General features: G+C 45.7%; 1 protein-coding gene across 7 annotated transcripts in view; it reads right to left on the bottom strand.

Moving 5' to 3' along the window:
- DAGLA (diacylglycerol lipase alpha) overlaps positions 1-12358 on the bottom strand; it is a 69907-nt gene that overhangs the window by 27234 nt on the left and 30315 nt on the right. For 6 of the 7 annotated variants that reach the window (XR_012634534.1, XM_074918328.1, XM_074918332.1 and 3 more), the window contains 5 exons: positions 10946-11084; positions 10202-10413; positions 7691-7792; positions 6961-7099; positions 3692-3779 (listed from right to left, as the gene is read on the bottom strand). Coding sequence is in view for 6 of the 7 variants with exons in the window: in XM_074918328.1 (XP_074774429.1) it covers positions 3692-3779; positions 6961-7099; positions 7691-7792; positions 10202-10413; positions 10946-11040 (636 nt within the window). In the remaining variant the exon portion in view is untranslated. The remainder of the gene's footprint in view (positions 1-3691; positions 3780-6960; positions 7100-7690; positions 7793-10201; positions 10414-10945; positions 11085-12358) is intronic. The other variant, XM_074918334.1, reaches the window with a different exon arrangement.

Raw genomic sequence — 12358 nt, 5'->3', positions numbered from 1 at the left:
GCTCTTTGCTACTTCAAGAGTTAATGACAACAAGCGGCTGTTACACATGGCAGCTCCTGGTACTGAAGGAGCTGACCAAATTACCAGGCTTTTCCAGGTTTATCTTGGACTATACCCAAGCAAAAAGGGCCTGAAAAGGAAAATCTGGAAAAAGATCTGAGTCATTAAATGTAGAGTTCCCAGAAGAGGAGGTGACCAAACCTAAAAAGGGAAGACACCACAGGAGGGACAAAAGTAGAAGTGACCTGAGAGGGTCATGCAAAGGCTATGAAGCAGAGTGACAGATATTTTGAGGATAAATGTTATTTTCCCTTTTGCTCTGTACTACAAAAAAAACCTGAAGATCTTCAGTGAGAATAGTTTGGGAGGTTGGGGATGGGCTGGACTGTGAGACAATGGTGCTCTGGCTATCGCTCAGACCAGCAAGCTTAAAGACAAGGCTGACCCAGAGGGTGGATCAACAAAACACAGGACTGAACAAGTGCTGCAGTACACCAGCAGTCAGTATTTTGACTCCTTTCCTACCAAGTATTTTGACTCCTTTCCTACCAAGTCTGTCATCGCCTTATCCTGAACTTTTTAGCCCACGTTTCCAGCGCATTCTTTACTCAGCATGTAAAGTCACACAACTGCAGTCCTGTTTGTAGAAAGCCCGAGCTGTGCACTTGAAGAAAACCTGGGTTTTGAGACAGAATCTCCCTACTTCACTGACCAGAAAGTAAATCCCTTCTCTCCCTAGCAGTCTTGCAGGAAGTGACCTACATTCTTTTATCTGACAGGCTCCTGGAGTGCAAGATTACTTTGTCATTTTTCACTTGCCTACAAAAGCAAGTTAAATCACCATTAAGAACGGGGCTTCAGGTGCCAGCTGTGCAGCTTTCCATACCAGCCGTGCCTTTGAAGAGCAAATGGACTGGCATTAACCTCTCCAACATTACAACCGCAGTATCCTTGAAGTACTGACCCCATAAATCTTAGCACAGTTCCTATAAGCACAGGAGAAACGCAAACAGCCTTGAAGTAAAATATGACGAACACCCATTAACCCAAAGGGACTGCAACACCCCTTAAAACTCTGACCAAAGTAAAAGGCCATAATGGAAGTTCAACACATCTATTCTGAAGGAAGAGTTTTTGCTGGAGCAGCTGATGTTATATTCTAGGATTGATGTAGTGTTCTGCTACAAACCCTGCGGGCTCTGGGGCCAGCAGGGCGTGGAGACTTAGCACTTCAGACTTGACTACAGAACCATCTGAATGGATTCTTGCCCCGATGCCATGTCCCCTCAGCAAAACTATTTTTCAGCCCAGAGATCCTCTGCTAGAACATTTTTTCCATGAATACTGGGAGAGACAGCAACGGATTAATTTCTGATCCATTACATACACATTCATTCCGCACACTGTCATGCCAGGATACAAAGAGTCAGGGCTTGTTTCTGCAAAGAAAAGAGCCTGGGAATTGCTCAAGCTGAATGTAAAATGGGAATTCAATAGCACAAGGAATTTGAAGATTCTGGTATCTGCTTTTATCCTGAACTAAAAAAAAAAAAAGTAGAAACAGTCACTGCAGAATGAAAAGTTTGTTAAAAAAAGCTTGACAAAGTGAAATATTTCACATTCCTGAATAAAATAGAGTTCTTCAGAAACCAGGCCATTCAGATGCCTGTCAGGGCTCTCCTGCCAGGCTGCTGCACCCTCAGGACAGGTGTCTGGATACCTGGGCAGGGTGACCTGGTTGTGCTGTCAGGGGGAAGGGAAGGTGCCTCTGCTGTGGCAGCACAGGCAAGCGGAGGCACAGAAAACAACGCCCCCAGGAAATGCTGCTGTTTGAGCCGCTGTGACACAAAGCTTGTTCTGTTTCAGTTTTCCAGATGGATTCTCCCAAGCAGCTCTAGCTCTGGATCTGTGTGAGCTGGCAGTCCTGGGCTGTGACTTCTCAGCAGGACAGAAGGTTGGGGCTGGGACATTCCCTGGAAACACGGTGGCACTTCATCCAGTACTGTGGGAGCGTGTCCCTGGGAGGGCCAGTGTGCTGGCACACGTGGCAGGATTTCTGCTAAAGGGCTACAACAATTCCTGCAGCCCTCCACACTTTGGAAACTGCGCCCTACAGATGACTACACAGCACTTAACAACCCCTTTTAATCTAATTCATACTGGTTGCCATCTGTGATGAACAAATGTTCAGGTAGCCTTCACCTGACTTATTTTCACACAGCTCTTCATCTTATTACTTTTTCTTTTGAGGTTAAAAATCAGAGTCTCATTTCTTTTCCTATACAAGTTCATGCCCCCTCCAATATGCTCCTTTTTCTGCTGCAACTTTTAGGAGACCAAACACCAGGCTATATTTAGTGAGGACATCACTGATGTGGTCAGTCCCTCGGTGATTTCCCTGTCATTTTCTATGCCCTTCTACTGAAGCTGAACACTTTTCTGATTTTTTGGCCACTGCTGCACACTGACGTCCTTGCTGAAGTGTCCTTGATAACTCCTTAGCTCTTTTCCTGAGAGGTTGTAACTAATTCAGAGCCCAGCGTATGCAAGTAATTTAAATTCTTTCTCCAGATGCACATGCATCACCTCGTCTTCCTTTATGACTTTCTTCTATCTTTGATAACAATTCCCTGGTTCTGCTTGGTCCTTCAAGAGTTCATAAATACTCATAATTCTGACCGACTTAAAAGAAATACAAGTCATCAGCAAAATTTTCCACCTTAGTACTCAGCTCTCCAACGGGTCCTCAAGAGTCCTGCTGAATGGCACCTACAGCACGAAACTGCTCCCACTGCTTCCAGTAAGAACAGGCTGGGGAAGCAATATCAAGCCCCTCACCCTTACCTGCTGATAACAGCAAGGGAAAAGCCCAACTGTAGCACGTGAAAACTTCAAACCAATGATCTTCACGTGAATCTCTGTTGTCAGTTTTTGACTGTTAGTAATCCAGAAGTATGCTTTTGTTGATTCTGACAGGTTTACATTTTCCCATTTTCAAAGAAGTCTCTCTCCTTCTTAAGTGTATGAGACAGAAATTGCCTAAGCAAAATGGCTGGTAAAGGGAAACTGAAGCACCGTCAAATGTTGAACCTAAACATAGCGAATATGTATTTCTTCCGCTGACATCTTCACTTAAAATTATCCCAGTTTGCTGCAACAGCGAGGTAAAGAACAACTTCAGGAAGAGTTTAATAATGTTGCTTTTCAGTGCCACTAACCTTACCTTCAGAGAGTGCTGCAACATGCAAAACCAGAGGGTTAAGACTAGAAATTCTGACAAGACAACTGTCCTACCCAGCAATGTCACACCTGCACATAGAGAGAAACACCAGCTCCTGTTTCTGCACAGAATACCCCGGCACCCTCCTGCAGAAACACAAGGGCTCATTCAGGCTACTTGGGCTAAAGGAAGGAAGAACCACCTGCATGCAGCAAAATTTCAAGCCTGGTCATTCTGAGGATAGCTCAGCTTACTGCTTCTTAGAAGGTATTTCCAGTCCTTGCATGCACTACTGTCGAGGCTCACTGGGCTCCTTGCACCTCCAGATCTCACCAAACACTCATGGGAAAGTGAGACACATGTTGCCCAGGGCTGACAGCAGGAACCTTGGACTGCCACGCTCTGCTGAGTCCCACGGATCGTCAGCCCTACCCAGCGCTCGCTCTCTGCCAGGGGATATCTGGTACCTACCGACTGAGAGTCTTTTGTCCGTGTGCAGCAAAGAAAAACTTTGAGTCTGCGTGTCCAGCTGCTGGCTTGCCCTTCTTCCAGGCGGTGTCTATAAATAAAGGGTAGAATATGCACATGAGGGCAGACAGGAGAACATAGCTGCAAACAAATAGTAGGATTCGGTATAAAGTCACACAGCCTATGCTATCACTGGTAAAACGCACGTTAAATCATATTCTTATATTTATCCTGATCTAGCAGAGACAAGGAGACCATGTACAGATAAAAAACTCAGCTTATTTTATAGTACAGGGGAGATCATTTATAATCCAGCTGTTCTGGCCAGGATCAAGCCTCTGTGTTTATCTACACGATGGACATTACATTCAGACAGGACACAATCACAGAACAGCAGTAGCTTCATTATCTGCTGGAAGCAAGATGTTCAGGAGCACCCGGTTCTGGGATGCAAGGAGTGTCTACTGGCAACTTGGCAGCTGCATCACGTGCTGGGATGTGCTACCACTCTGGAGGAAAAATGTACCTCAGGGCGAGGGGGTGGGAATGGTACAAAAGACCCTGAGTGTTTTGTATGAGAGGAGCTGTGCAATTTTTTTCCAGTAAATAGCTTATTTGGAAAAAGATTTATTAAACACAATACAGTCTCAGAATTGAAACAATTTGCACTGTTTATTCAAGTATGGTGCATAACTTTAATCAAAAAAAGAAAGCAAGCTAAAGGCTCTTTTTCAATTTAGAAAAGGTTAAAAAAGGCTGAGTGCAGAAGGCTTAGCTCAACCCACATTTGGTTTATGACATTTCAATTTCAGCTTCAAAATTAGCTAATTGGACAACCCTATTTAAAATTAACTATAGCTGAGTTCGTTTCACCATTCTGAGCTTGTCCTAGTTACTACATTTTGCTGGGTGACAGTCTCTTATTTTTGGCTGGCACACCTGCAAACAATAGTCAGGCTCTGTGGCGTCAAAGTGCATGATTCTTTGCCAGAGCACTGTGCTACCTACCTACAGTCCATGGCTCCTCTCATGCAGGGTCTTTTTTAAATGCAAACACAGACGAACTCAATACAGGTCAGACTAATCAAAAAAAGACCTCATTTTCTGGCAAATGATCCCATCAGGAAAAGCCCAGAAAGTGGGCTGCACCTGAAAGATGCTGGTAAAGGAGTATTTGCCTGAAACAGAAGGAGCAGATCCTGCAGGGCAATCCAGCAACTTGTGCCTGAACATTTTAAAACAACTATCCATAACCCCTGAGGAAGACTCCAAAAGAGGAACAGGAACACAAGTGTCCTAAGACAGAGCTGGCAGTACTCAGTTTGCTCCACCAAATGCCAAAGAACTTGGGCAGCAATGCAAAGAACTTCACAACTTCACCGCGGGGGTTGAACAAGCAAGTGTGCTCCACGATATTTTCACTCGAACCTTTCCCAAATTCTTTCTTCCTAACACTCAACTTCCACATGTTTAATATGAGCTCTAAAGCAAGTTTCTTAGAAAAGCCCGCCGTGCAATTAGCTGAGCCTTTTGTTTTGTTGTTTTATTTTATGTTCTTGCAGAGCTAAGAAAAGCCCACACACATCACGATGCCACTGGTAAAGGAAAACCACTGTGTAACAAAGTCCAACAGCTATAGCAGAATACTACAAAAAGAAACCAAAGTTACACGTCTCCTTAATGTGACAAGCAAATCAAGTTTTTTCCATGAATTAAGACAGTAAATATGGCTCAGGTAAAGTGTAAGACAGAGGGCAAACTATTGCTGTACATCAGAAAGCACATATCACTGCAGACTGAGGGATTTCAATAGGAATGGTTGGCCCTCAGCATCTTACAGCATCACAATCCAGAAAGAGGCAGAGAATTTCATAACATATTCTTTGAAAACAATTGCTTCAGTAGTGAACACATAGTAAAATTTTATGTTTCCCTTTCACATTATAGCCCACAGCATTTTGCTAGTTAACATCTGTTAACACTCCCTTTCTAGAGTGGAAATCTGCAAACAGGAGGCAGGAGCTCTCTGAAAATGTTACAGGCCCGGAGGGAAAAACCTGGCCATGGCCCAAGGGACAAATACCTTCACTCACTTGTCTGGGATCTCAGAACTCCTCACAGGGGAGATAATTTGGGGGGGTGTTTTGATTTAGATTTAAGTTTTATGTCAAAAAACTTTGCAATCTGTGGCACTCAGTTTCCCTTCAGAAAAATAACGCTGAGCCAGCCAGCTTTCATGGAGTGTGGGGTACTAGATCCACAGCAGCATCACAGCCTCTCACTCCCAGCTCCCTGGGAATGTCCTGATGACCACACAGTGATCGAATACATTAGGCTACCCGGGTGCTAACTCCAAACATTCAAGGTTAGTGTTAGTAACAGACTGGAAAGGGTAAAAAGAATGTCTTGCATTGAGCTCCCTCAAACAAAAGTTGCTTGCGTGGTCCTCAGAAAACTCTGTTTTTTCCTCAAGACAACCACCTGAAGGATTCCCTTTCAAGACACTGGAAAAGCATGTATTCAAAACACTCTCTTCAATATACATTCTTCGTGAGAAATGCAAAATCTGCAGAGTATTTTTGAAAGTCTCATTTTTTAGCATTCAAAACCTAATGCCCTCAAGTCCTACAAAGCCACATTCCTTGCTGACAGTTACATATGTCAAGACTGCCTAAGAAAACAAAGCCTGTTTGTGTTGTCCTGCTACTGGAAAAAAACTTCTGAAAAATGCCTTGCTTGGTGAAAAAAAGCTTTCATACCCCCATCTGAGTAGCTCAAAAATGTAATCAATTCTTAATTAAAAGATGTGACTGCCAACACAAAAGAAATTGCTTCTTGGCCAAGACCAAATGCAAGAAACCTCAGGCCAAAAAGTCTTATGTTCAAAACAGAAATAAAGGAAGAAAGGGGCTTTGGAAGAAGATGCTGCTTCAACCTAAGCAAAATTAAGCACTTCCTCACTGTTACCAGGCAAAACACTGGTACAGGACAGGAAAACAAGCTGTTGTTGTGGTCAGCACTGGCCCAAGGGGCTCGTAAGGATCCACAAATCCAGTGACTAACGCACAATCCAGCCAAGTATCACGTTGCTTCTCCTCCTTTGGCTACAGATGCCCACACCCAGCATGTGCAGCCTGATCTGCATTCTCCCAAAACCACCTCACCAAAGGGAAGCCTGAAGCCGACTGCTCCCTGAAGCAAGGCAAGGAGAATATCAAGAACTAAAAAAATAAAATAAAAAGCAGGGCACCCTTCCAGAAACACTGCTTTACCGCAGGTTGTATGTCCTCAGGTTGCGCTGTCTGCGCTTCGTGGCACGCAGTTTGACAAAGGTCCGGCCTGTCGGGTCGAAGACGCACAGAACAGTGATGCAGACGCTCAGGATGACAACCCAGTTGCACACCACCATTCCTGCAAAGAAAAGAGAAGTCAGGTGCTCTGCCTGTAAGTCTTGGCAGCATCACTTCCTGCTTTTCACCACAAGCATCAGACCCACCTCAATTGCTGCAGGGCAGAGAAAGTTACCTAAATACTCTTGCAGCCAGCTGCAGCAAAAGGAAATCCTCTGGAAAGGTTTCTAAACCACAGCTAGATTTTTGCAACTGTTTTAGGAGACTGTCCATGTGGAAAGCTGTTAAATACTGAGTATCTAGGTGGACTGCGACATTAGCATCACTCCCCCCAGGAGACTGGCTGAGGCTGAAAAGGAGTTCCCAGAAAACAGTAAAGCCATTTTGAACTGAAGGAGAAGCAGGTCTTACAGACTCCCCAGCCAGACCCTTCCACGGGAACATGAATTCTTGCCTCGGCGCAGACAGCACAAACAAATGAATAGAACAACTGTTCTGAGCAATAATGTCGCAGGAAAACAAGCACCACATTTAGAGCTACAATCCACTTCCAACACTCAATCCCCACATGCATGAATGAATAAACTCTCCAAGGCAAGAGGACATCTGCGCGTACACAGGAATGCACACAAGCCCCATTCCAAATACGTACCCAAAGTGACACTCTTTGCTGTGATATCATTGCAGGAAGCGTAGTACTGCGTTAGCCAAACGATGCCCACGATAGCATACACAAACTCAATCACCAAGATAGCTGAAACAAAAGGAACACAATGGATAGTAGCAGTGTCTCTCTAAGGATTAACAACTGCTTCTCCCCATCTTCTGGAGATGAAACCCCAAGACAGGCTCTTTAGCAGGACAGTTGCACAGAATAAGTGATTGCAGGACTGGGCCCCAATGGTTTGGAAGGTGATATTTGAGGAAATGAACCAAAAATGTAATGTGTTCTTAACACTAACTACTCCTAAATAACACGAGGACCAGACACACACTGAGCTGTCAGTGCCCTTGGCTGTATCAGAGCTGGGAATCAGATCACCTTTCCTTCCATACAGGACAGTAGAAAGGCTCCCTTAGGTAGCCAGAATCGTCATGTAACAGTACCTAGGTCTCAACTACCTCAAACAGATATGAAATAAATAGTAGCGTGTATCAAGGATTAATTCTGCTTACTACACTTAGCAAATGTTCCCAGTACCTCTGTGCTTTGGAGTCCTTCCAGTAATAATTTCCAGGACATGGTCCTTAAGGAGTCATTTACTGGCTCCTCAGTCTTGCACATTACCCTGGTAATGAACAAGAAACTGGGGATTAACAATGGTTCCCCAGAACAAAAAAAGTTGGGAAACTCTGAAGCGCCCATCCTCACACTTTCTCTACACAGTACAACCCTAAAGTACAGGTGACCAAGCAGGTATGGAGCAGGTAAATAGCTTGTTTAGTAATGCCCAGCAAGCCTTTGGTGAAGCTGAGGCTAAACCCACGTTCCAGCCTAGCTGCCTCACCATCCACCCACCTTATCTACAGGTTGGCCCCATATCTTTCCGTAAGTGGCTCACTACAGACTCTCACAAGCCTGGAAAGACCAGTTCAAAGAGACACACAGCAAAGCTTTCACCAGCAGAGGGCAAGGAACAGGCTGATCCTGGTCCCTGATCAGCCCAACCTATGTTCTTAAACCGAGCCAGGCTTTGCCTACGTTGGCTTGTCTCCCCTCAGATTACCTGCTGCAGGACAGGAGCTACAGTAGCACAGATGAGACTTTTCTGGGTTCCTATTGGAACTCTTTCCCCAGATTCATCTGCACTAAACAGCAGCAAATGCTTAAAATGGGACAGTCACATGGACCTTGCCCACACAGTGGTCACACTCCTATTTCTATCATCAGAACTGATGAAGCCATTAAAAGTAAAAAGCCCCATGAAACAAGTATATAGAGGACCCAACATACAGTGTAAATACAGATCCTGAACACATGTATAGTTTAAGGCAGACAAGGAAGAAAAGTGGACAATTCTTGGGTAGGAAAATGGCTCTTTGGATTCTCTCTGCTTCCCCTGCCCCATTTAGTCTGGTTTTAACATGGTGCTTCTCAAACTGTCAGACTCTATGTGCTTCCCTAGGGAGACTGCAGTGTGTCTGGGAAACTGGAGAGAGAGATTTGTTTGCTATTCATGTTAATGATTTGCACTTAGCACTCCAAAGGCTGAAATGTCTCCCAGACAGAGCTTTCAAGCAAGGTTACCAGTATGTTAGCGAATTCTGCATGAAAACAATCCAGCCAAAACACAGCAGAAAAACATGAGAAACTTTGTTTTAAATGAGCTTGACTCTGCATCTCCAAAGGGTTTTTCCTATTAAAATCTTCACTCAACACAGAAAAAGTTGCTGTACCCAGAAGCTGCTGTACCCAGAAGACAATGGAACAGACAAGGGAAGACAAGCTAAAAGGGAAGCCCTGAAAGAGATCAAGGAACAATCGCCTTTCTGGTCTAGTTCTTAGTGGGTAAGTGAGAAAGGAAATGTTTTCAGGAAGACAAATATGCACTCTAAGAGAGAGGACGCAACCAGTGAGCAGGAGGTAAACCTATTTATCAGGTGGAGTGGACAGCAACATCTGCCTGAAGGTGGAGTATTGAAGTGCAGGTTGCTGGAGAGATGCATCACACATGAGCCAAGAGGTCAAGTACATGTCTTAGAGCAGGTGGGTGTAGACATAAGTGTCCTTATGACAGGCAAGGACATGCACATGCCTCGGGGTCAGAACCCCCACAATTTACACTGACATATGCCTGTATTGTAGGAAAACGTGGGGAAAAAAGATGGGGGAGAGGTGTAGATGCATCTCACTGGCAGATCTGTGTTGCGAGACAGAAAGGGAGCATATTTTGTTAGAGGAAAGGGATGTACCTGCATCGCAATGAGGATGACAAGTTAAAGGTTTGCTAGAAAGATATTTGGGGCATTGCATGAGAGTCTTACAGCAATGACAGGGTGCAGTATATGTGATGTATTCAGATGCATATCACATACAAGTGGCCATCTGGATGTCTTTCAGAAGCTGTGTGTTTGTCAGGGTGTGGGGAGAGAAGTCTTCTGCGCTAGCAGATGGCAGTGTGGAGGCTGAGTCATTAGGAGGCCTCAGGCCGCTGCCTCTTACCCAGTCTGACATAGAGCACATACTGCATCGAGTCCCGGGGCTCTGTGTACAGGATACTGCCTCGCATGCTGAGCCAGATGATTGCCACCTCTGCGATCATACAACTGAGCAGGATGCCCAGGTAGCCTCTGCCGTGGTCCACCAGGTTAAGCGAGCAGGTCTCGTTGGGGTTGTACACCAGCCCAAAGAGCACCACAGAGAGGATCACAAACCTGCCAGTCACAAACCAGCTTGTTACCAGCAGTAAGCCAAAAAAAGCTGCATGTAACATCCCACACCTGGTCTCCTCACAAAGCTACTGAGGATCCTCAGCATCCCCGCAGCTACTTACAATTAATATGAATTTGGGCCAGAAATCTCCTCCCCACAAGCCATCCAGAGGCCCTGCTACCCCAGTCAGAACAATTTGATGATCTGTGGCAAGTCATTATCCCACAGGATTGCCACTCCAATTGTTTTTCCCTGAGCCCCTGTACAGCCCCAAACTCCAGTGGACAACCTTGGGTAGCACTGGAGGATGTGGGGAGTTCTGGTCAGGCTCTCTTTGGAACTGGAACCAGAAATTAGAACAGAACTTCTCCAAAGAACCAGAAGCTGTAAATATGTTGGTGTCTGTCAGAAATGCCCCAAACAAGCCTTCCAGCCGCATGTATAAGCGCAGGAAGAATTACAGCTGCAAGAAACAGGAATAGCAAAAAGAATTCATGGGAGAATACAAACCATCATTCTGCCTTTCTCACTTACCAGGTGGTATGCAGGAGGAAGAGGAAGACGGCTGGCAAAACCAGGTCATCGCTGCCTACAGACCAGCGACGGCGGAACACGACAATCCCTGGCATGGCTAGCGGGTCTGAGGAAGTTCAGCAGGGACGACGCTCACCTCCTGGAAAAGAACAGACTCAAAGATGCTGCTGAACCCCTTCAACCCCTCTGGAGAACCCCACGCCAGCAGGGCTGCACCTGAGGGCTACAGGTTTTACACCAAAGATGACAGACCTTCTTCCTTCCAGCACCAGGGGGCATGGCATGCTCTAGCAGGACAGGAGAGGAATGTACTTTGAAGAGTGGGAAGTATCAGGTGAAGCTGGTGCATAACTCACTGAACATAATCACCAGCTCCACTTCACAAGATTACCTGGAATCCTGTTAGGGCTGCATGTTGGTAAACAGCCACTGTTTTGGTGCGTTTTGGACAGGTTACACAGGCCTCAACTCTACAGAAAGGCCCTATTAGCATGTTCTTCCACAGGCACACCTCCTGCCAGCCTCTTCTCTTGTTGTCCAACAGTTCCCTCCCTCACTTGGCTCAGGAAGCCAAAATACCCATTAGCAGTTAGTGGCAGCATCTGGGGAAGCTATTGACTGGCTCCCAACAGCAAGCACTCAGAGCTAGGGAGCAAGCTCCTAGGAGATCTCTTACTTGAGCATCACTTGCACAGAAGCACCCTGCCAGCTCCACATCTCCTTTGTGTTCACACTGGCCCTGACAGGCACTAACAATTAAAAGGTCAAAGATTGAGGAGCTGGCTGTTCCTCCCCACATTTTGTTTGTACTCCTATTTTTAAAGCTTCACAAACCCTTTAAAAAAAGAAACAGCAGTGGTATAAGTCACGAGACTTCACAGGGCTATCCAGACACCTCCTCCCAGCACAGCTCTCCCACACCATTTCAGTTCTGCTGTACACACTCCAGCCCGCTCCAGTCCAAGTCCACTGCATCAGAGCGGCACACCCCATCTCCCTCCTGCATTTCTTCTACAACCACGACCCATGTCATCCTGTTTGGTTTTGTCAAACTTTGGTTTCTGAAATCATGTCTATGTGGTCTGCCCCCTGCAATCAGTCCTGTTCCTCTCTTCCGTGCCCTAAACCCCATCCCACTCCTTACCAGTACCCTCCTGAGCTACCACAGACTGGGGGACACTGCACCTTGGCCTGTGCCTCTCCACTCCAAGCCACCATCTCCAGAGTGCCAAGTTCTCCCAACTGATGCATCTCAGTTCTAAGTCACAGCATTTCTATTCCAGCCCACTAACCTCCCAGTATTCATGCTCACACACTGCAGCCAGAGTGCTCCATCCACGACCTGCAGTGACCACGCCACTCCAAAGCCCCATCTTCAAAGTAATAACTGCTCTTTGTACCGATCTGGCAATT

This window comes from Athene noctua, chromosome 14 (assembly GCF_965140245.1).
Source record: "Athene noctua chromosome 14, bAthNoc1.hap1.1, whole genome shotgun sequence".
NCBI classification, from domain to species: Eukaryota; Metazoa; Chordata; class Aves; order Strigiformes; family Strigidae; genus Athene; species Athene noctua.
Note: the sequence above shows the minus strand (reverse complement) of the source record. Positions and strands in the feature narration are given on the sequence as shown.